Raw genomic sequence first — 24525 nt, forward strand, 5'->3', positions numbered from 1 at the left:
GCCATAACCAACCAACCAAGAAACAAAAAACCCAAAACTTTTGATTGTCAGGCATCCAGATGTTCTTTGCAAAATCAGAGCTTCTCCCTTAACGACATTGCTCCTACAACTGGAACCATTTGTTTATTTAACATCTTGGCCAAAAATGAATTGCATGAAGCACTGCTAACTCTAAGAGATTAACACTTTCACAGGGGAAAAAATACCACTCCAAGGAAAGGAGGCCCATGAGCATTTAAAAGCCAGACCACAGTTCATTTATCTCCATCTCAGCAAGCCAAGCTCTGCTAGGAATTTGTACATGGAAACTTGCTCAGGCAAATTGGAATGAAGGTGAGAGGAGGAAGAGAGGGAGGAGAGAGCACGGTGAACTTAAAATATTTAGACAGCTTCCATTATACATTCTCCCAGGCTGCTCCTTTCCTAGTGGCTGTCTGCATTCAACCACATTGGCTGGAGTTTCAGTGGGATTGCCAGTAGCAAGGATTCACGGCACAAACTCTAGGAGCATCCAGGGGTCATTACAAGTGTCACCACTCCTGGTTCCAAAGTACACAGAGATCCATTAGCACATACCACAGCACCCATTTATGAAATCTTTCCACTCCCCACATGACTGAAAAGAAACTGAACATGTCAGGGGAGAATAAATTCAGTGTGGGAGGGAAAACTAAATGCGAGGTTAACAACCTCTTGTAATGAGCTACTCAGGTATCATTACATTGATGGTGGTCCAAGAACACCCATGGCATGGAGCTCTCTGTGAGCCTCTTGGGCCAGATGAACTTACTTCCCTACTGCACAGGCACCTGGAGAGCAACCAGGCATGCCTGTGGCCCCATTCCTCTGCCACGACTTGTCCTACATGGTTTGGGGTGCAGTGGCCACCTCTCATCATCCACAAGGACAATCCACACCAGCCCAAACCAAGGTGTCGCTATGACATGTCTCTGCATGCCCAGGTCTGTTTGTCCAGCACACAGCTCTTACCTTTCACTAGTACTTTGGGGACCTTTGTGTGGCTGGCACAGAAGGCACTGTACAGCTTGAACCGGTCAGCATAGTAAAGAAAGGATCCACCCAAGGAAAACAACACTTTCTAGGATTAAAAAAAAAAAAAAAAAAAGAGGCATTAGGAAAAAAACCACACAGAAGCCAGTTAGTTATTTTCCCTTCTGCTAGGTCACCTGAAGTTTCCATTTAGCTTTTGGATGACAGGACACTGCATTTTTAGAGTGTTTTCACATCGTCTAGCAAGAAACAAGCCTGGCCTTGGTGTCTTGATTCAGGCCATGTGATTTACATCATTAGCCAAGTTCCAATTAGGTTGACCTGGAGACACCACTGACTATAGAGGGAACTTGGTTCACAGCTCCAGAACTGTATTTAAATGCCTGAGCTTAAAACCTTACTGATCTAAGTAATGGCCAAAGGCCACAGAAAAGAGTGGAAGTATCTGGCTTTGTAATGGATTAAAGACACTAAGGAGCTGCAAGCAAGACTATTATCCCTCCGCACAAGCACACCAAGGTCTTCACTCTCATGAAAACGAGTTTGTGTTACGGGCCAAACATAATCTTTTCCTAAGAAGATGTCTATGCCAGGGTCAAGGACTTGCTCTGCTACCCGCTTATGAAGACAACATAGGGTGGGAGTTGCTGAGACAACACATCAGCAGCTTGCGTACAGTCAGCAGAGGGAAGCAAACTGCGGAACTGAAACTATGAAGCCCTGAAGTCCCATTTTGCACACTGCTTTCAGACTATGCCCATAGGACAGAACTGAAAGTGAAGTTGATGCACTTTTTATGGAAAGAGGTGAAAGCAACAGCACTCAGAAGACAGAGTTCTTTCCATAAGGGGGCTTCTTCTGCACTCCCCTCTTAAAGCTCAGAGCACACAGTGGTCACAGAGGTTTCCTCCACCAAAAAAGGTGTCTCTGTGCTCTCCATTAAGGGCATATTTCCTACTAAACAAAAGCTGTGTTCTAGTAATGTGAGGGCAGTATTCATGACTGATGCTTATTTTAAACAAGCACCTGATGGCAAAGCCACACATGCACAAAATTACAATTTTTTTCAGTAGTTCTTCCAGGGCTGTATGGTAGTTGAAGAGCAATCCCTGTGGTATTATTATTATTCATCAAGACATTCTGTCCTCTACCAAGGTGAGTGCTCAAAGCAAGAGTAAAATCCCCCAAAGACACAACACTGTATTAGTTACTCATCTTATATTCAGTACATGACTGCATTAGAAATAAAACTAAATTTCTGTTTCCACATTTTCCTATTTTTTAAAAATTAAGTTTATATATCTTTAGTTTACATTTCTACCTTTGATGCACATCTGCTGATAGTTAGAAGTACTTACCATATAGTTCCACTATGCATTAAAAACCGAAAAATAGAATTCAATATACAGTTCTGATCTGTAGCCCTAGCGGGCTCCTGAACTACTACATTAGACTTGTCAGAACAAAGATTTTACGTAACTTTCCATTTCTAGCTTTTCCTGACAGCCCGAGACAAGAAATCTGGAAGAAGGGCAAGAATAGCATCTAAAAGCACATGGCGTTACAGATTTCTAGTGCTCTATACGGCTAAATGTAGCATACACTACAATTGTAGCAGGATGTTTTTCAAACATCTCCAATATTAGCTAAAAACTCATCTAGAGTATAAGCAGATGTAGGTTTTTACATGAACAGTGATAGTAGTAAGACAAATACAATGAAGAGTGTTAAAGGTCTACTCAGAACGTAAACAATGAGATTACCTTAAATTGCTCAACTTTTTCAAGCTTTTCCAGGTCTGGAACCAGTCTTACTCCATCTTCAAGAGTTTTCAAGAACTCTACCTGAAATGCTACCATTTCAGTCAGATTCCCAAAGAGAACATCCAGCTAACAAGAGAAAAAAAAAGAGCAAGATGCTGAAAATATCACTTTCGGCTAAAGCACCTTTTCTAGAACTTCCATAATTCTCAGTCAAATTGTATAATCAGTATGGTGTTAGGAAAAAAACCTACAGACTATATATTACTGAGCAGTACCTTTATACTCTACTCAATCCATTACTTGAAAAAAAATGGAATTCAAAATTTCTCTATAGCCCTTGCTCAGACAAGCAAGTCAAGCTGGGGGGTGGGTGGAGTAGAGGGGTGTGCGAAAGCTATCTAGCAAAAAGATAACCAACAGTTAACATACCTCATCTGGTGTGAGGAACGTTTCTTTTTGTAGAGGCTTCAGGTATCTCTCCATCAGACAATTTAAGTCCTAAAAAAATCATAAAAAGATTCCCATGTTGGTGCCTCAAACTGCCTCTGAATATTTATTGAAGTGGCAAAGATCACCGTTTACCTAGACTATGAATTTTTCCCTTTCATGCATAAGACAAAATAGTTGGATTTCACAGAATTTAAGATAGTAAAAGGAAACATTTACATAGTTTTACTTACAAAATCAATACCAGATCTCAGTGAACAGCGTTCCTCTGCACATCAGCTGAGTAATTTCAAAATGACAGCATAAAAATTTGGAAAGCCTACACATTTCAGAGGCTTAAGTTACTATTCTAGGGACAGATTGCAGAACTGAATGTAAGTTAACTAAAAGATACATGCATGGAATGTAATTTGAAGTATTAGAGAAGGAACTAACAAAGTTTTCCAGAAGGAGGAGAAATATTAGTAGACTGAAACAACACATGGAGACCCCTTACTTTGACGTAGGTGCGTTCTGTCTCAAGAAGTTCGCAGATAACCTTTCGCAGTTTATCTGCATCTGTGAGCTGTCTCATGGTGGCCAGCTGGGGTCCTGTAAATTCCTGAGGATGAGCACTTGAATCAGAAGGGTTCATTTCATGCAGACTGCGACAGAAAGCAGCGACCTGCTCTGTACTCTTTAAAAAGAAGGAAGAGGAAAGACCAGTGGTAATATTTTAAGAGCTATAGGAACGACGGAGCTGAGAAGCCTTTGCACTGAAGCAGTTGCAGCTTGGGGGCTTTTTAACAGGCATCAAAGTCCAGAAGTGCACACATCATTTCATATATCTGTCTATCCAATCTCTCTGTGACTGGTGGATAAGGGGGGGAGGGGGAATAGTTGCACAATTCAAGTTAATTGAAGTGCTGTTCAATAACATTCCTGGTTTCAGATAAGCATGAACTTTAATTAACATAGGCTCGTCCAGCACTTAAGATTGAAAAACAAGCAAACAAAAAGGCCTAAGAATCAGGACCCAAAAGTGACTGTACAAACAAAATACATACCCCAGCCCTCTGCCAGTTCCCTAATCTAGTTTGCAACAGTCCTGTGAATAGCTGTGTCAACACAGCCAAGGAGACAACACGGAGACAGAAACTGTTTAAGATGTTTTTTGGGGAAGCAGAGCCATCTGGGGAACCAAAGCCTCTCAAGGCTTCAAATGCAAGCTTTTTGGGAAAGTAAGTGTATATCTGGTCCATGTCTGAAAACATGCCTTGTGGGGTGAATTTCTTCCCCCTAAGTCAGGTTTTTCAGAGCTGCTACATCTAGCTGGTTTCTTTAATGTTTAATCAACTGTCTATATTTAAAGACAAGTTATCCTCTCTTCACCTCCTCATCTTAGATCATCTTCTCGCATCTTTTGTTATGCTGAAAAGTTTGGAGAAGGTAGAGTCTCTGGTGTCAGTGACGACAGCCCCAGGCTTCTAGCATTGCCAAAGCAATGGCAAGCCCTGTCTCCATCCCTCCCAGAGACCTGGAGGGGACATGGGAGGCAAAAGAGCTGTTGTACTTGATCACACCTCTCTAACCTTCTGTGTCTAATCCTGCCATAGTATCTTAATCCAGATTTAGTGACTTCCCAACACTGCCTCTATAGCCCTCCAGTCCATACTGAAATAACTTACGCAAAATTAGCCTGTTCAAACAGAGAATATGCAAAGAGAGGAGGTGGGGGGGGACAAAAAAAAAAAAAGGTGAAAAAAAGCACTTTACCACCTTGCAGTTTGGAGACAGAGCCCTGCCCCCTTGGAGATCATTTCACTTCCACCAGCTGGTAGCACCAACATCATTCAGAGCTTGCACTACCCCACAACCTCATCATCATAGAATCGTAGAATGATTAGGGTTGGAAGGGACCTTCAAAGGCCATCTAGTCCAACCACCCTGCAAGGAACAGGGACGATGATGAACCAGCGCTAAAAAATCCTGCATTTGTTAAACTGCGCAGTCTGCTCACGCATAGTTGTTTTCCTCTCTCTGTGCACCTACAGTGCTACACAGCCACAAAGCCCAAGAGGAACATTAACCATGCTACTGACAAGTAAGGGATTTCCTTCCATAATAGAGTTGCTTTCCCTAAAGGTGTATTATGGCTGCAAATGCTCACCTGAGCATACCACTGTGAGATATTTTAAAGATGCTTGTAAGCAAAGGATAATTTCCTTTAGGACACAGGTGTAAGCAACAAACTGACTGTAATTGACAGTCTATACAAAAATGCCTCTTGGACGCATTTTATTAGAGGAAAGATATTCATCTTCAGTATCTGAAGTTTAAAAGTGTTGTAAGATGAGAGCAGGGGGAAGCCGTGAGTTGAACCAATCCGTTTCAAACTAACACAGCTTCTGGTGATGGCACGTTTCACAGAGCTGGATTTACTAGTCAAAGTAATTCTGTCTATTTCTCAGCTGTACACTCACTGTACTCTTAAGTATATCCTAGGCATACCCAAACTTTTTGGTTAGGTTTGTATTAGACGTCAGCAGGTGTGATCTTGATCCCAATAGTCCCAAATCCAAAAAGTGCAGTAGGTGAAAGCCTGGCTTCAGCACAGGCAAAAAACCTGCCCGAGTTACCTACTTTCCTAGAAAGACACAAAGAACTGGCTATTAACAAATGTTAATTGTCAGATGTTAATCTGAATCCGCAGAGACCAGAACAGGTGGTGTTTTCCTCAGAAACCTTTAGCTTTCTTAAGACTATTTTGTCATAGAATATTTGAGGAAGGCATATCCAGTGACATTTTGTCCTGAGAGCCAAATGTACAATTAAAATAGTTATAATGTATGAAACAAGTATGGACTCAAACTCCAAAAATAAACCAAGTGTTTTAAGCAGTTCATGCTTGATACCCTGCAGACAGCTCACACCCTCCCTGTTCACGCACTTGCAATAAGTTGCAGGGAAAGATGGGTCACCCAGAGAGAGCAAAAATCCACTTATACCATGACACACCAGCTAAACACCAACAAGTAGTTGAAAATTGGATAACTGTCATGCAGGCAGGCTGTCTGCCCAGCAGGAATAGTTACACCCACATACCAAAAAGGAAGCACGGAAGACTTTTGAAAGCCTTATCTCTGCTTGTGCACAGTTAACAAACCACTCGCTGACTTCAGCCATGCCCAGCTCCAGCCAGCAGCAGGGCTGAGCTCTGCCTTGCCGTTGCCCTGCATCACATCTTTCACCCATTTTCCAGGTATTGTTCACCTGATAGTCTTCGGAGACATGGAAAGTCTCAACCACAATAACGTTCACAAACCTGTTTTCTTGCTTGCTCATTGAACAAACTGTCTTATTTCATTCCTGAATGTAATCTTTTCTACCTTATATTTACTTTTAAAAAAATCAATTTCTAGAGAGGAAGCAGATGCATATTGCACCCAGGGAGGTTCAGAACACAGTTATTTTGCTGAAAACTCTCAAAGTATTAATGAAAACCTCTCTGTCCCCATCTTCCTAGAGAAAGTGGATAGGCTAGGCAAGGTCTGGGACAGAAACACATCCCTCTATCTCCCAACACCAGCTCTGTTTGCCAGCTGCTACAATGATAGCACTGAACCAGGATTTCTCTAGGAGAATTACGGCATCACACTTCAGGCACAATTCTGCAAGCAACCCCATTTAAGCAACCTTAAAATGAGATGAAGAGCTGGCACAACTGGGCTGTAAAGCAAAGTTTAGTTTACAAGTACATTAACCCCTTCTCTGCAGGGGGCTCAGCAGACGAGCTAAGCTCACATCCTTCCCATGCAGGAGGATCAAGTCCTTAAATTCATCAGGCATGTTGATGCTGCCCACAGTAGGGAGTTTTGGCTGCCTGCCCTATAGCTGTGAGAGCCGAGTGCCGTTTTCTCTGGTGCTCACCGTATAAAGACATATCTGCATCAGGCAGATTGCCCCCTTGAACGGCTCGCAGCACCTCTGTTCCTCTACGGTCGGCAAACTCTAAGCAGTATTGATCTCCCAGACAAAACTCAGGCAAATTACGTCCTTTCATGCATTGCTAGGACTGCTAATGACATTGCACAATAACAAAAAACCTCTACAGGGTATATATGTTACAGCTCAGCCTCCAATCTATAACCTGAAAATTAAAACAGCATGAAAATTCATTTAACTGCTAATTACTTAGACTAGTCACATTGCACAGTAGATCTGCTCACCAAATACAGCATACGGTACAGAGAGTCGCCGGCTCTCCCAGTGCTTTCGTTCTTGAATTTACGGTTAACTCTCCAAAGAGCCGACATCGCTGGAAAGACAGTATTGCCAGAGCTGTCACTCATCTAGGAGGAAAATCCCAGTTCTCCACATATTCAGCTGATCCAAAAGGCTTCCCCACTCCAGACAGAAATTCTGTGCTGCTTACTTGGCACGCAACACAGAAGACAGAGGCATTTTAATAAGGAAGGGTAGTGACCATGTTTCTCTAAGCAAAGCCTTTCCGCATGTGTCATTTGCGGCCGGCCTCGTTCACTCACCGCATCAGCTGGAATTAAGAGCCGGCTACCAGTCAAAGCTGAGAACTCAACGCTGCTTTTCATAAACCTGTTAAGAGGAAAACTTCAGCAGAGAGGCTGAAATGCTGCAAAGCAGAGGTGAAGGCAGCCCGAGAATATAAATGTCTGTTGCCTGTGGCTGAGCACAAGCCGATTGGCTACGAACGGCACTGCTGAAGAATATTAAACATCTGAAGGCACAGAGGCAAAGAATTAAAAGAACTTAAAAAAGCCAATTACGCTACTGGAAAACCTACCCCTCAAATCCCCCTTTTAATCCTTTCACATCTATTGCAACACGTTGAAGGTTTTGAGACTTAATTCTGGTCTTGAATAACGCTGCAGAGAGAAGACGACCTATTTTCTCTGAAAAAATACCTCTAAATGGTATAAGCATGTACACACACAGCCCATTACAGCACGCTCCCCCAAGCACAAGTGCTGCAAGGTAATTAGCTTTCATTTCAAGAGGCAGATGTCTTTAATTAGAAACAGGGAGAAACAAGTGTCCTGCAGTATTTTAACCAATGACAGTTTTTAAAACATATTCGCAATTAAATTCAAAGGACCATTATAGGAAAAAATATGCACAAAGACCGATCTTGAGATGCAGTACAAAACCTATCTGAGCCTTTGGTAACCTCTGACATTAAGAACTCACACATATATTCAGTTTTCAGGCTACCTCCTTTGAATCCCAATTTATTCTACAATACTTAAAAGGCCAAAACACTCAGGTCACCACAGAGGCAAGTAACCATTCAAGAAACTACTCTGGTATGAAATATTCCTGGTATTGTGTTGAACTGGAGACTGACAGAGGGGCATCATTTAGATTTCATAAACAGCCTGAAACTCAAATTCGCATGCTAGATGAAAATAAGCCTGAAGAGCTGTCAGAGAGCAGGCTTTCCTTTCTCCAACTCTTTTCCCTCCCAGCTCTCTGCTCCTCGTGGCTCCCACACAAAATGGGAAGAGAATGGAAAATCAGGAGCCCACTCCAGAGCAGAAACAACTAGGAGCACAACTCAGGCCACTGCCAGTTGCACAGCTTAAAGGAAAAGAGTTGCACCCAGAACGGGTACCTGCTTCCTACTGTTTACATAGACTTCAACCCAAGGGATACTGTACCTAAGAGGGCTGGTTGGCGCAGGAAAGGCATCGTGAAATTAGATAGGGAGAGAGTCCAGAGAACAACAGCTATCCCACACCACTGCACTGCTGACTCCTGAATTCACCTTGGAAATGGGTTTCTAATATTTTATCAGAATAGTTCTATAGACATCTCATTTTTGCTTATTCTTTAATGATTCCTTTAACAATAGTGATGCAGGAGTAAATTCTACATTACCAGGTCTGTAGGATATACAGAAGATAAGATTTTTCAGAAAAGGGAGGAACCCTCAGAGCTACTGGTGTACCCTCCAAATCCTTCACCACCATCAACAGCTTGGAGGCTTTTGCAGATTAAGAAACAAATGCACCACTACTAAGGAAACACACACCCACGTGCACACATGCTGGGCTGGGGGAAGGGAAAGAGACAGCTGGGAGGGAGGAGGAGGAGAAGGGAAGACACATTCCAGTACCTCCCGTGTTATACATCCACCTATCACCTACATGAGAAAGTTATAGGTAAGTCAGAAGTGACCCAAGCCCACCTTTTGGTAGGATTTCACACAGCTTACCTTCATAAAAAGCCTTCCTGGCCTGCGCTACAAGAGCAGATGAAGGAGCGCTGCGGCACTGCGTTCCTCTCCTTTTCCTATGAATTATTAACTCTCCTCTAGGATCGCTTTGCGAGCTGGAGAGCCGGGATGTTTCCTTGGAGAAGCTCGGAGCTCTCCTCTGTGGGCACCAGCAGACTGCCAGCACCACGACACGGTGCGGTGGTGTTTGCAGGATTAAGCCCTGCCTCAGGATCATGCTATCGCAAGGCAAAAGGCAACCCAAATGCTATTTCTGGATCTTCAGCTGCTGATGCTGCATCTGCGCTGAAAGAAGGGGAACTCTCCCTTCAGCTGGGAGGCTCCAGTGTCGTTAAACTGGATTTCCTCTGCTGCCCAGCAGTGAACGGATAAGAGTGCTCCTGCCCTCCTTTTTCCAAGAAAGGCAGAAAATAAAGTCTCCCCTGAACTCCACCACCCGAGGGAGACTGGAAGCTGTGGCAGTAATGGTGACACAGGGGAACATGCCCCTCCTGGTGGTACAAGGGCAGAGTGTTTCACTTCCCACGTACAAAAATAATCCGTGTAAAACAGTGCTGAGGACATCAGCTTAATCTTCTGCGCCATAATCCTAGGAGCATGGAAAGGTGTGGCAGTGCATGGACAGGCAAACATCTTTGCTTTTTTCCTCACTGCACCAGCCGGATGGTGACTTTCCATGGAAAAGCACGTGTTGCAGATTCCTTACTCCCCACGCAGGTTGGCTTTTCCAAGCACACAGAAAAGCAAAGGGATTGGGAAAACCCTCCTGCTGATTTGAGCTTTTTTACATTAGGTTTTTTTTTCATTACTGTTGTATTTGAAAATTAGTATGTGATTAGTAAGCTATGACATCCTACCCGCTACCATATACTGGAATTCTCTATAGGCATTGCAAAATAATTTGAGGGTTTCTGCAGCTTTTGTTGAAGAGGAATCACAAGCCCACTTAGTACTGAGCTCCTCTAGGTGAAGAGGGACAGCAGCATTCATGAGTTTGCCAAATTGAGCACACTGTATATATTCTATATGTACAAATATGCTTTTTTTAAAATGGAAAATAATTTCAAGCAGTCCCATAACAAACAGAATGTGAAGCAAAATGCCTCATTCCCTTCTATATCACACAAACAAGACAAGATATATTTCTGAATTGTAAAAGAAAGCATGTACTGATGTCAACATTTCATTTGCAGAAAGACACATTTTCCTCTCATCGGAAACCAAGGCTTGTTAGAGCTACAAGTTACTCTTCCAATACAAGATTATTAAGTATTAGAGCTGCTAACGCACATTTCTCAGTTTAACTAAATGTGCTGAGCCACAAGGCTAATCATGTAATCCTTATGCCTTGCTTCAGGCAATTACAGCTCTGAAGATCCAGGAGGCAAGATGCAAAATGAAGCCACACAGCCTGTCGCACAGTTCACAAATAGAAAACTACAGAAAACACAGCAAGAACATTTATTCCCCAAGCAGCCATGTGTTATGCTCGCTCTTCCACAGCTTCAGTGTTTTAACAGAAGAGACTCCTTCAGAGCATATGAAAATCCCACGTATGTACAGTTAAAAATCCCAAAGTATCAACAAACACCTCCACTTACTCAATAAGAAATTATTTGTACTCACAAGAAAGAGTCCCGTAATAAAACCTGGAAACAAACTTAAGAGTAATCACCTTCTCAGCATGCAAGCTCTGCATATATTTCTCACATAGGAATGTTTCCTCTTATCTGACTTCCACTGTGGCTATCAAAGACAAAACTACAGGCTAGCATGACGTAAGAGATCAGGAAACAAGAGGCCAGGGTCTTTTCCTTCCTTTTGCTACAATGACAAGTCAAATAGCACAGGAAGCAATTCTGAGCTCACTGTAACACATTTCAGTCAAAGCAAGAGCTGAGAAAAAACATACCTGTATATAAGCACAGACTGAGATCGGATACTCATGAGATCATGAACTCTGTAGAAAAACAGCTATAAACTCTCACCATCACCTATGCAACAAATACCTAAAAGCTATCAGTGCCTTCAAAATAATCTCACTCGATTCTGCCACAAAAGCCCCTAATCATCACACCTTATTTGGTGTACAGCTCCCCAGCAGCAGAGCAAGTACAAATTACCAGCCACTGCGAAACCCATCCCTTAATAGATTGCAATTAGCAAGCCATTTGCACAACCTCTTAGCTATAATTGGAGAGTTTTGCTTTAATTCCAGGTAGTTTGGCTATAATTAGTTTTCATTTAAAAACTAGCATGTGTGCTATGCTATTGATTTAGAGAAATACTGTTTAACTTACATTCCTCCTATGCCTAGAAGTCAAGAAAGAATTAGAAATCATAATAATCCACCTGATCTTTTTGGTTTAGCTGACTTGCTCTGATGAGGTGACAAACCAGCCCATTTAAAAACTATGTGGGAATATTATCACAAGATACTGAAAATGGGAACCAACGCTGGAAAAAGGGCACTAGTCTTGCATAAGAGGTAGCGATGTGCCATAATCGAAGCTATAATTTGTTACATTCAGTATCATCCGTAAACACCTTATAAGTAAGATTAACATCTTCCCAGGAAAGACGCTCTAATCGTGTGCCGCTGTGAAGTCAGCACACCAGCTGTGACCGTACTGCGCTTTCACTCCTTGTCATGTGAAAATAAAACTTTCTCACCTTGCTCATCTTGTCGGCTTCATCAGATGACTCCAAGTCTTGTGCTTCTGCCTCCTCTGGAGCTGTCTCTACAGAGCTGTCCGGATCACCGCAAAGCGAGTGTCCTGCTGAAATTAAGATGTGTGTGAAAACCCAATCATAATATCAAAAAAAATTCAAAAAGCTGGGCGCAACAGACGTGGAGTTCCCACGGAGGGCCAGGCTCAATCCTGCACACAAGTACATGCCAACAAGACTTTATGCCAGAGGCGCTCCATGACCTCGAAGGACTACTTTGGTTTACAGCAAGGGCCAGGTTTAACTACAGGTGTAAAAATAAACAGGTTATGGCCAGACACATTATTTAGTTGGAAAGTACAAAAGCTGATTCAGAGATAAGGCTAAAATGCCACATTGAAATTGTTACATTTATTATTAATTTCTTGGCTGGCAAGCAATTGCCTACCTTTATACTTCAGTGGTTTCAAATGGAAACTGCAGTATGCGAACGGGCAGGCCACGTCAAGAAGCAAGCCTTGTTCAGCCCTTCCTCCAAGTTAAGTGGAATGTGATGATTTTAAATTCCTTGCAGTTTTGGCCTAGCACACCCGCTACCAAGTTTCGATGTTGATTTTTAAAGAAACAACTCAGTTTTAACAGTTTTTAGGAGTCTATTACATTAACTGAAAACTAAATTTAATTTCCATCAGTACATCTTTATTCTTCAGGAAATGTACAAAAACATAATCAAAGCTCAGTGGATGAAGCAATACAGAAAATCTCTGCTTTTTAAAACCCAAGACTCAACAGCCTATATTAGCACTGGTTTTGCTTGTGTTGTTAACATGCATCATTTCAATGTTTTCGTGGAAAAATGAATAGAAAATTTTTCAAATCAGTGGGTTTTTTCATTTGCTAGCCCCACAATTAGAAGCAGCTGAAGCAAGTCCAGGGGAGGGCCACGAAGACGATCAGAGGGTTGGGGGACCTCTCCTGTGGGGACAGGCTGAGAGAGTTGAGGCTGTTCAGCCTGGAGAAGAGGAGGCTCTGGGGAAACCTTAACAGCAGCCTTCCAGTACCTAAAGGGGGCCTACAGGAAAGATGGGGAGAAACTCTTCAGTAGGGCCTGTTGTGACACAACTAGGGGTAATGGTTTCAAAACAGAGCGAGATAGATTTAGATTAGATATTAGGAAAAAAAATTTTACCCTGAGGGTAGTAGAACACTGGCACAGGTTCCCCAGAGAGGCAGTGGATGCCCCATCCCTGGAAACATTCAAGGCCAGGTGGGACAGGGCTCTGAGCAACCTGATCTGGTTGGAGATGTCCCTGCTTCTTGCAGGGAGGTTGGACTAGATGACCTTTAAAGGTCCCTTCCAACCCAAACCATGCTATGATCCTATGTTGTTAACACTCAGTGTTCCAGCAGCCACAGCCTCCTATTCACTACTCGATTGAAACAGACATTTCACAAAGATTAGCAGTGATTTAGGACACCAGATTTCTGTTAGTCTCATGCTGACTCTCATGTTTCTTGCTATTTTTCAATTAGACATTTCAATTTAGGTAAGTCACATATATTTGTCTATAAGAAGCATTTGTCTAGATAGCAACGCTATAAGTAAGAAGGCCACGGTGATGGTAACACAGATCTGTCATACTGATATATTTCAGTATGGCCAAAAAGGCGATAAAAGCATAGATGATCTTTTTCATCCAGATAAAATGGCAGGCTGCTTTCAAAATCAAGATTTTGGGAGGCGGGGGAAGTAATTACACATATCTAGTTTATTTGTTTATATTTATACTGGTCTGAAATATGTTTCATGATACAGAAATTATAGTCTCTAGAAAATGTTTCCTAAATGAATAAGAAAATTAAATTCTGCTACCCCTTTCCTGTAACTGAAAAGGCACTCCTCTTCTTTCAAGGAGTTTTATGTTAACGCACAACACAAACACATCCTAGGTAAGGTTCTCTGCATTAAGACTGAGGGCAGAGATCCAGGTCTGGGTCGCTCAGTACCCAACTTTCAGCTGCTGTTCTTCCGAGCTTTCAGCCACCATTTTCAAAAACAATTTGCACAACTGTACAAGATTTCTACTTTGTTGAGTCTGGAAGTAATTTGGAAAAAGTGGAATTTAGAAATCCAGAAATAAATTCAGAACATATTCTGCATACTGAGATGGAGCTAAATTGGGCATCAAATGAAATTTAAAGGACATAAAAGGTAGTTCATAGCTGAGCTTCTGGAAGACATGCTTTTAAAAAAGATGTGCCTGTAGGGATTGTTTGGCAACACAAAATCTATTTGAGGTGTTTTTTCTGTAAGAAGTTAGATTTTCTGAGCCTTGCCCAGATTTTATCAACACGGACTATCAGCTTTATGGTCTCTTTATTAATGTGTGAAAAAATTCTTAAAACTCTTAAGCTATCTCTTAATAAATAAGAGAGAAAATGTGCTATGTGTCATAATTTATTTTGGGCACTCTGTGTTTTTTCACTGCAATTAACTCCCCATTATAAGCTGTGTGAAATACATCCTACAGCTGTTTCTCACCCCAAGCCAAGGCAAATAATGTTTGTTTGGGGGTTCTCGGCTTTGCTTTTAAGCTACCACTTTTTCTTTTCCTGTATATTAAAACACCACTTAATCTGTTTCCTGCAGTATAAACACTTGTACCCAGTAGACAGCAATCTTTCACTTATGCCTTAATGAGCAGTCACACAGTACATGTGCTCAGAGTATTTCTAATGTCTTAAGCTGCCACAGCCAATGTCGACTCTAGCAGGTTTATCTGCTGGTCGTTAAACACAGGCAATCAGTTCAATAACACCGCACGTTCCTGCCTTTTAATACCTTCCAGTTACTGTCCCATTTCTGTCAGGTTCATTACGTCATTTTATTTTTGCCCTGTAAATCTTTATTTAGCTCCCTGCAAAGAGCTCTGAAGATGATGTGCTCATTTCCTTCCGCAGCACCTGAACGCTGCCCAACCACTACCATTTGCTAGGGACGATCACACACAGGCTTCACTTGACATTAAGAAATTAGAAAGGGAAATCCAAAAAAACAGCAGGAAAGGAGGGTCAAATCCATGTGGCCACGAGCACAGATGGAGGCCACACGAGCTCCCAAGTTGCCTCAGCAGTGTAGTATCTTGACATTATGACTAATGCCCATTAAATAACTCCTACTTATGGCTAGGACTAACAAAATAAAAGGAAGTCTTATATCACTGGAGCAAAGGTGTTAGGGCTTAAAGGCCTGGAGAATCACGTAAAGCTCAAGCACCATGCCAACACTTGGCTAAAATTTTCCACCACTGCTGCTTCTAATTTGCAAGGTTGCTGTCGCTTGAGATTTTAATGAGACTTCCACAGTATTTGGTACTGCTCTTAAAGCTCTCTTCTTGGTGCCAGATTTCTTTTTTTTTAATGCAGTGGAAATAAACATTCCTAGCCAAACTCTGTCAGCTGTGGTGCAAAGCTCAGAAGTGCGCATCTTACTAACACAAAAAAGCAGCATGCAAATCAGAAAACCCTGCCTGTTCATAATTTTAGCATCTCAATGCCTTATTCCTGAGCATGTGGAACTGGCAATACTGAATTTAGTCCCCTCAGTGGCTGCAACAGGGAAGTGCTGGCAAGGACAGCCATCCGCCAGCATGTTACGAGCTGTAGGCCGGAAGCAACGACAGGCTCGGCTGGTTGAAAGCTACGGTTTGTAGCTTTAAGGTGCCTCAGTCTCTTAAGCAGGTTGTTTTACACATCTCAGTGCCTCACAACACCTTGCCATGAGACTGAGGCAGAGATCTGGGACTGCTGCAGCCAGCGTCAGGGGCCGAGGAGCTCAGCCCAGTGCCCTCCCTTGCCCACTCACTCCCTACAAAAGGTGCGTTATACTCCTCCATAATCCTTTCACTGATGCAACTCAGTGATACTGGACATCAAATATAGCGATTGCTTAATCGCTTTCAGTGGGAAACAAGGAGTGACCCCCATCCGAGCTGAAACTGGAGAAGAAATATGGGCCAGGCAGAACGTGACTACACCGGCTGAATCACAGCCAAGACACTCGGGAGTCCGTGCTCCAGGGAAGTGCTGCAAAAGTTTCTGTGGCCAAGTGTTTTCAGTGCCTCGTGTTTGACTGCAGTCTTAAAAGAAAAAAAGCATAATTTACTTGGGCTGTTCAACAGCAACTTCCTTAAACAGAAAGTGTCATTTCTAAATGCTGCTAGGGAACAGTCCTGTTATGACAACAGAGTGTCTTTCAAAAGAGAATCTGTCATAAATGGAAAAATTTTAATACAAATTGTTAGAGAATTGTCTCTCAGATTATGTTTTTATTTGAGACAAAATTTCACCTATAAGTCTATAATTAAAAAGGTAAGTATGCTTCTTTTTTTTCTTTTTTAGAATAATTCGGGTTAGCTTTGAAACACTGAAATATAAAAGAAGAGAACATCATTTTCACATTGGAGTATTCTGTCCCATTGGGAAGACCAACAGAGTTGATAACATCTCCGAAGACCTGTAAAGTCCAGCTACAACTATCACAGTTAAAGTCAACGGAGCGACCAAAGAACAGTATAGGCACGAACTGGGGAATTCTGCCTTTCCTGGAGAGCTACAGAACAAGCCTCATAAATCTCCTTCCCTTTCAGCAGAACTCTATTGCTTCCTTTCCATTTCAACTAGGTCATAAATTGCACAAATACAGAAAAATCTATGCTGACCGTCATTCCATTCATTCACACTTCTTGGGAAAAAAAAAGCAGATTCAATGAAACCTTCCCTGTACCAGCTGTACCACGATCACTTTTCACCCCTCGCCCCAGGTCAGGAGCCTAGTCAAACACTGATAATATGCTTGAGTAGCCCCTTTGGAATAAACAGGAGTTTTCATAGATATTAAAACGAAGCATGTGCTCAGGGACCTTGGAAACCAGGGACGCTGAGATGAGAAAAACCAGCCTTTCCTTCTGCCAGTACAGTGCTGCAGCCTCAGGCTGGCAGAGACGGCAGGGGGAGCGGCAGCCCAGCCAGAATACGAAGATTAGCGATCTGCGAGTGAGGGAGCAGGTACGCTTACTGCAGCTAAAATGGGAAGGGTGGAAGGGTCAGAAACCCAAAGCCTCACTGCATAAAAGTAACAGACTAATAGCCGTGCTGCTTATTTCAAGAGCAGTTCAGGCAGGCTTTAGAAAAAGCCAGGAAGGAGACCTCGGAACACCCTTCTGACTGAGGCAACATCCTTGAGCTTTGGCTTTTAAGCTTTTAGAAAACAGATCTTGTGAACAACGGTTCTGCATGTCTCTGATTAATCATATGCAAGACCTTGAGACTGCTGCTGCAGTAAATGCCTCTGGAATTGTTAAATCAAGCATTGAATGATAACAATATTGTTTAACGTGCTACAAAAGGTAAGAAATCAGTTGTCTGCCTCAGGAAAATAACCCTGAAAAAATTAAGGTTACTGTTAGTCTCAGCCTGTTCTGAAATCCAAATTACTTACCCTAAGGGGGCCTGTGACAGGACGAGGATGGAATGAGAAACAGTGGCCACTCTTAGAGCGCAATGAAAGTTTGTTTCAGTTTTATGCCATAGACCATATACCACAGAGTGTGTGTGAACTTCAGCCTCTGCTCTGCAGCTTTCCAAATGACAAAATAACAGACTCCTTAAAAATACCTAGCTGCTTCATATCCCATTCAAAAAGGAATATACTTTCTTTTTTTATCATTTATACATTCTGCACAGTGATTTATATGGCTCACAGTTATCCCTGCAGAGTTATCCCTCACACTAGAGGTCTCCAAAACACAGGAACATGCAAAGCCTAAACCTCACAGTACGAAACTCTACCCCAGAGTACAAAAAGGTAGGGAACTGTGGGGATACCACAAACAAATATGGATACTGCTCCTCACTCTCACTCCCAAATCCTAAACCCCCTTCTCACAACAAAATATCTTCTTTATGATTCTGGGGAGATGCAAGGCTGTGTTGCCAGCTTTCAGCCTCTCATTGCCTGGATTGAGTGGAGCAGACTGGGGAGACAAAACACTCCTCATGGGGAAGGGAGACAGCTCTCGCTGATCCTTTTATGCGGTAAGGAAAACACGCTGTGGGGCTCCAGACAGAATGAGAGCTAGTCCTCCTCAGATTTATGCAGACTGCATTAGCAAGAAAGAGGACTGAAAGCCAGGAAAAACAACAGTAGATGAAAGGAACAAAACCTGTGGCTCTGCAACCCTGATGCAGCGCTAATTCCTTGGAGAAAGTATATATCATACCCAAGATGATATTTTTCATATCAATTAGAGATATAAAATACAAGGTCATTTCAAGAATAACCTGTTCAGTAAACACAATGAAGTAGCTGCTGCCAGAGAGCTAATTTGCAGCTCTAGCCCCGACCTCGGTGTATACAAGGTAGTTCCAGATAATGAAACACCTGTAAGAGACAGACGTGGTATTTAAGAGGACTGCACTGGCAGTCACTTCAGGGAGGTCGACTCCCAGAAACACAGCCCTGCTTTGCTCCTGGCAGACCTCCCACTGAGTAATGAGGTATTAGGAAAGCTTCCTTAAGAAAAAAAAACCACAGCATCTTTCTGTTGAAAACACACAATATGATTTGCCTCACAGACAAAATCTACCCTTTGCTGCTTTCACAGCTGATGAAGAATTGCTAGTGAAGAAGACGACAGGACACCAGCGTGATCGGTCAACCAGACCCTGAATTTCTGGAGAATGGATGTCCCTACAGGTGATTTATACCTGCTGGCATTCCATCCCACCAATGTTTCACCCCCCTCTGCTGAAAGGGGTCAACTACAGTACTTCAAGACTGAATTAAAAATCTGCATGCTATAAATAAAGTATATAAGAGAAATCACAGAGCTGATTTGCCTAGCAAGCCAAACTGCCACTAATCAACAAGGACACAAATAAATGGGTCAGTGGGTATTTCATACTTGACTGCTCTCCACAAGAAGCTGCGGAGCCGAGACCAAAAATCTAAGATTCAGCCACAATCCCTGAAATAAAAGCACATACTCCTTTTTAAAATTTCACATGGATCCTATTTTAGGTAATGAATCTCTCAAAAAGCACAGGGCCGGAAGAAGAAAGGCTTCAGCAAAACATTGTGTTCTGTGAACATCCAAATAGAGAGAAATTGATGGGGAAGATCAAAACACCTGCCTCCCAATCCCACACTTGGGTGCAGATGCTTGATTTCACTCCCACCTCAGGCTCAGTCATCCCAAATTAGTGCATTGGCATTGCTTAGCTTTAAACGCCATCTTAATGTCATTCTTCAGAGGCATATTTCATATGGCAACTGCGGGCACTTTCAAAAGCTGCCAGAGACACATGCGCATCTGCTGATGAGCTATTGTGTTGCTTCTTTTGGTTAAAGAAGTATACCTCTCCCTTTGAGGAGGAATGAAGGCGATCCTCACCTCAGCATTTGCTGCGTTTTGAAGGAAAGCAAATGTCAAGAGAGCTCCAGCTCCTGTGTCACCTGTCACCTGTCAGAGAGTGTGAAGGAGCTGACTACAGCACACCAAAAGTAAGGGCAGCTGTCCCGGGAGAAATCTGAAGAGAAAAGGAAGCTCCGAAGCCTAGCCCTCATCCTGGGGAGCTATTTAAGAAGGACCACCAGACAGTTCACATGCTCACCGCAGGACATGGCAAAACAAGCAGCCGTTCCACACCACTGCGATAGCCACAAAAACCCAGCTCGGGAGAAGCTTACAAAGGAGGACAGACATGAGTCAAGTTGAGAACAGCACAAAGGAAGTCGTGTCTACAAAGCAGGAGAGATGGGAGGTCTGATTTTGCCGTGACATGTCCATCAGCCACGTCCTACGTCTTCATTTCACATGGTGCATGCAGCGTTATACTGGGCGATGTTTAAAGGCAAATGCTAGGCTCTTCGGACACCTTTGGCAAACTGTGCACTCGCTCACTCTCAGCAAGGAAAAGGACCCCCCAAAGACGCTCAAAATAATGATGCAGAGAACAAATAGTGGCAGAGAAACTGCTTGTTGAGACTAGCTGTTGAGACCCTGTGTTACGAAATGTGACTGCTCTGCCTTAGAAATCAGTGTTGCATAAATTAAAAAGTCCCAGTTCCCAATTCTTTGCATCCACAGCAGACACTCACTTCAGTGAAAAGTTGGGGTACGGGGACTCAGCACTCAGGGTTTCAGCGAAAAAGCATAGGCAAGGACAAAAGGATGGGGCCCGTGAAGAGCTGGTGTTAGGTAGGAAATGGGGGCATCTTGTGGCCAGCTATAAAAATGTACAAGATGAGCTTGATTTTTCAGCACAAAAGCCTAACTGGGAAGAGTTCAATGAAAATTAAAATGGAAAAATGTCTGAAAATGTTTAATTTTAATTGCCTTTGAGGGTTTATCCCACATCTTACATGAGGCTGCTTTTATCAGTCCCCTCAGAGGTATTTGCAATAAGCTGTTTTTAAGCTTTCTTGTTCACGCTATTCCAATTGCTATGAATATCACACTCCTCAAAGTCAGATGAGGGGTCCAGCTTTCCGTTTCCTCACTATGTGTTCCCATCACCTGAACAATGACATTTTTGCTAGATCACTTCCAGTAAATATTTTAAGCAAAACCAGAGCAGCATGCAGAAATGTCGAAAGGCAGACTGTATCTCCCTGACCTTTTGCAGGCAGAGATGAGTTGAGTCAGCTTGGTCCTGAGCCCAAGCAAACTGTCTCGCTGTGGCTCATTTGCTCCAGCTCAGCACCATGCTAAAGCACTCACACCGCTCCTGGGTTAGCTATAGTTTGCACCCAGACTCAGCCCAGAAGCCCCGACATCGAGTGGCTGCAGCAATCAGACAGACATGTCCTGGGAGAACGTTGACTTTAACCCCGGTGAAGTGTATTAACAGCCTCCCTCTTGCCTCAGCTTTTTATTTTAAATGCCCAAAACAAAACTATTTCATAGATCATCAAAGCAATTGTTTTGACATTTCTGAAACCTTGACTTTGAGGAGAAAACAAAATATTTTGACATATTCAGACACCATTTACTTTTGACCAGAAGTCAAAAGTTACCTCCACTCAGAATAGTTTTGATTATCTGGAAACTACTTATTTTTGGCCGTTCCATTCATTTTTCCTGTATTTTAAATTATTCCAAAAACACTAATGCAAGCAGGTACATCCAGTATCCTCTCCTGATTTCAACTATGGGCAGCATTTAGAAGCTGGCAAGGAAGACAAGACTAAGTAGGCAAGTGAGAGAAGATACGGTGTAGGAGCTTTCCCGTGACCACAGTGCAATTCCCAACACTATCTTACAGAGGTAACGGCTAGCAACCGCCAAGGAGGTGATTCTGCTCTTCTGCAGTCATTTCTCTTACCCCAACATGGCTACTTGTCCTCAGGCGGTTCAGGAAACTAAACTAGTGGCAAACATTTCACATTTGCTAGGGATTAATCTTCTGCCAGTTCAATTCTCTGAACAGGGCAGCATGATGGGCACGAATGTCCCTTCCCACCACAGCGTACTGTGGGATCAGTGAGATACGTTTGGCTGTAATGTCAATCCCTACCTTCAGGTGTTTGAAACTGTCCTGGTGAGTTTTTTATGCGTCTCATCAAACACAAAGGTCTCCTGTGCTCCTGGCTAATCGAAGGGAGGGTGAATGCTTATCCTCTCTTCCTCCCCTGCCAGATGTATGTCCTATGGGCAAATCCAGTGGTAAAGGCACCTCCTGAGCAGCCCAGAAGGGAGCAATTAGTTCTGCAACTTGCCATAGGCACAGTTAGATGATGTGACATGCATTTGGCGATGACACACGTTTCCCAGCCTAACTGTGTACACAGCCATACTTCATCGCTACCACAGATTATACCTTACAGCTTCCAGAGCTCCCACGTATTATCTGCCCAGCACATTCAGACTGTAATTCCTCTCTCTTCCACCATGGAAGTTACATGCAAGGATCAATGGGATTACACCAGCACATTGTAAGCGTGAATCCTCCTCCTGGTTATTTCTACATTGAACCCGATACCTTGGTTGCTCCCAGCAAACACCAGTGCACTGTCACTCAAGTCAGATGGGTTTTCCAAGCGACGTGGTGGTGGCTGCATTAGTTTCTGCCCTTCCTCTATCTCAGGATAGGTGCGCACAGTAAGATAGAGCGAAGGCTGAACAAGGGCATCTTTCAGCAAAGCTGAGTCCAGATCCTCAGCAGCTTTCTTGTTAATCTCCACAATTTCATCACCAGCTTTCAGGCCTGCAATGCAGAAAAGAACAGGTAAGACTCGTACAGTAATGTTTCTGTTACCCACAGACATCAAGGAGCTCAGCCGGGCGTTTATGAAGTGCCAGACAGTGCTATGTCTAGACATAAAGTAAACATTTATGACTGCAAATGATACTGAAATTTGATGGCCTTTCAGGAGATCTGTTGTCAGGCTGGTACTCCAGTACCATCCCTAAGAGCGCAGTGCCCAGGAAGTCCCTCACAATGTCCCAGCAACAAGATATCCCCATTTTCTTCACATCGCTCTGCAATGGAAGAGCCGCTGTACAGCACACCACCCTACACAATGCATTGCTTGTAAATAAATATCTACTGCAGGACAGAGCCAGACATCTGAGCCGCTACACATAGGACAGGGGAAAGATGGAGTAGCTAGGCTGGCTTGATTCTTGCTTTTAACTTTCTGTGTAGTGAAGGCTTCTATTTGAAGTGGTCACCTACCCATACACCTAGGAGGAGAGAAAACGTTTCCCACTCAGATGGGGTGTATGGTGTAGGGCTTCAGAGAGCTTCCTCTCTGCTGTCTGAATGACGTCCTAGCACATAGATCTTAAAAAGGCAAATTTTAGTGCTTGTTAAGTTAGTCACGTTTTTTTTTCAATCCAATTTCAGGAGTTATTTATAGCACCAGCACCCAAGGGAAAAGGGGATCTGCAGAGGAAACAGCTGACTCCCGCTCGCTTCAGGGGCAACGCAGCGATGGCAACAGACAATGTGCAGCCCTACAAGGTGCCGCAGGAAACCTGACCTTCCCCTCAGCCAGCTGGGCCTGCTCTCTGACTAACAACAGCCAGCTAGACCAGGATTTAATCCCAAATAATCTTCAGGGTCAGGCAGGCAGCAGTGTCCCAGGGCACACCAGTGCTGACAGCCCCCATCACCAGGGCTGCTCCTACCACTGCAGCTTCTGTCTCCACTTGAGGGTGACGCTGGCAGTCCCTCACAGGCATCCCCCCAAGGAGCCAGCCTGCTGGGCACGGCCAGGGGGAAAGCATACTCTGCAATGCCCATGAATCTACCAATTGGACCGCTGCAGCACCTCGGTCACTGTCCCGGCATTTACACGGATGAAAGCTGGAATTTACGGGGTCAAAAGAGGTGCTCTGTAGGGGTGACCTGCCCTTATGCCATGCAGTCTTCTGCCTGGTCAGTCATGTAGAGGATGAGTCTTGCCACCCTTAAACCTGGATGAAAGGCTTGACTCAATGAGCCTGAGCTGCAAGCAGAACTTAGCTGCATCCTCCAGCAAACAAATAAGCTACCCCCATTCAAGAAAGAAACGTGGAAGGGAGGAGGCTAAAGAGCTTCAGTCTTCTTTAGGAAAATTGAGATCTTTCTAAATGCATGTAATTGTGCCCAGAAACTGTAGCATGGTGTGCAGTTTCAGAGAGAATAAAATGAACTAGATAGATTAGCTACAAAGTAAATGGACCATAAAATCATATTTGAAACAAGGACAAAACAAAGCAAGTCAAGCATTTCGCATTATTTCATTTATTCTACTTAGTGATGCCATGTCATAATAGTAGCATATTAATATGCCTGCAACCGTAAACATTTTATCTGGAGCTTCATTTACTCTTTGTGATCCTTCTTTTGAATTGTTCGGGATAAAGCAGCATGTCTATCTCAGTACAATCAAGCACTTCAAATTCCAACAATGGTCTAGCTAATGCAGACCAATGGAAAAAAACAAAAAGATAAATCATAAAAATTATTGGGAGAAAATAGAATGAAGGTTTTGTAATTGGAGAAAAGATTGAAAATTCCATACTGTATCTCTTCTGGTTAGATTTACTATAGAAGTGCAGTCAAACGCAAACTTGAATGTAAATAACAGGAAGAAGAGAAAGTCTTCCTCCCTGCTTTCTGCTAACTATGAGTATCTTGTCATAATATCCTGCCAAATACTGTTCATACAGAAGTGTTTTTTATATCAATTATGAAGAGCAACATATCACTGAAAGCATGTTCTAGCATTTCAGCCCCATAGGAGGCAGTCTGTGTTCATGCATTCATTTAAATTATTGTTCAAACGTTTCCTAATAGCAAAATAAGGAAGACTTGCTAAAATCCCTCCAC

General features: G+C 43.0%; 1 protein-coding gene across 4 annotated transcripts in view; it reads right to left on the minus strand.

Moving 5' to 3' along the window:
• TIAM1 (TIAM Rac1 associated GEF 1) overlaps window positions 1–24525 on the minus strand; it is a 152972-nt gene that overhangs the window by 12386 nt on the left and 116061 nt on the right. For 3 of the 4 annotated variants that reach the window (XM_086764485.1, XM_086764476.1, XM_086764460.1), the window contains 6 exons: window positions 22189–22413; window positions 12148–12254; window positions 3718–3897; window positions 3204–3272; window positions 2775–2900; window positions 991–1099 (listed from right to left, as the gene is read on the minus strand). In XM_086764485.1, the coding sequence (XP_086620611.1) occupies window positions 991–1099; window positions 2775–2900; window positions 3204–3272; window positions 3718–3897; window positions 12148–12254; window positions 22189–22413 (816 nt within the window). The remainder of the gene's footprint in view (window positions 1–990; window positions 1100–2774; window positions 2901–3203; window positions 3273–3717; window positions 3898–12147; window positions 12255–22188; window positions 22414–24525) is intronic. The other variant, XM_086764469.1, reaches the window with a different exon arrangement.

This window comes from Chlamydotis macqueenii, chromosome 1 (genome assembly GCF_036417535.1).
Source record: "Chlamydotis macqueenii isolate bChlMac1 chromosome 1, bChlMac1.mat, whole genome shotgun sequence".
Lineage (NCBI taxonomy): Eukaryota > Metazoa > Chordata > Aves > Otidiformes > Otididae > Chlamydotis > Chlamydotis macqueenii.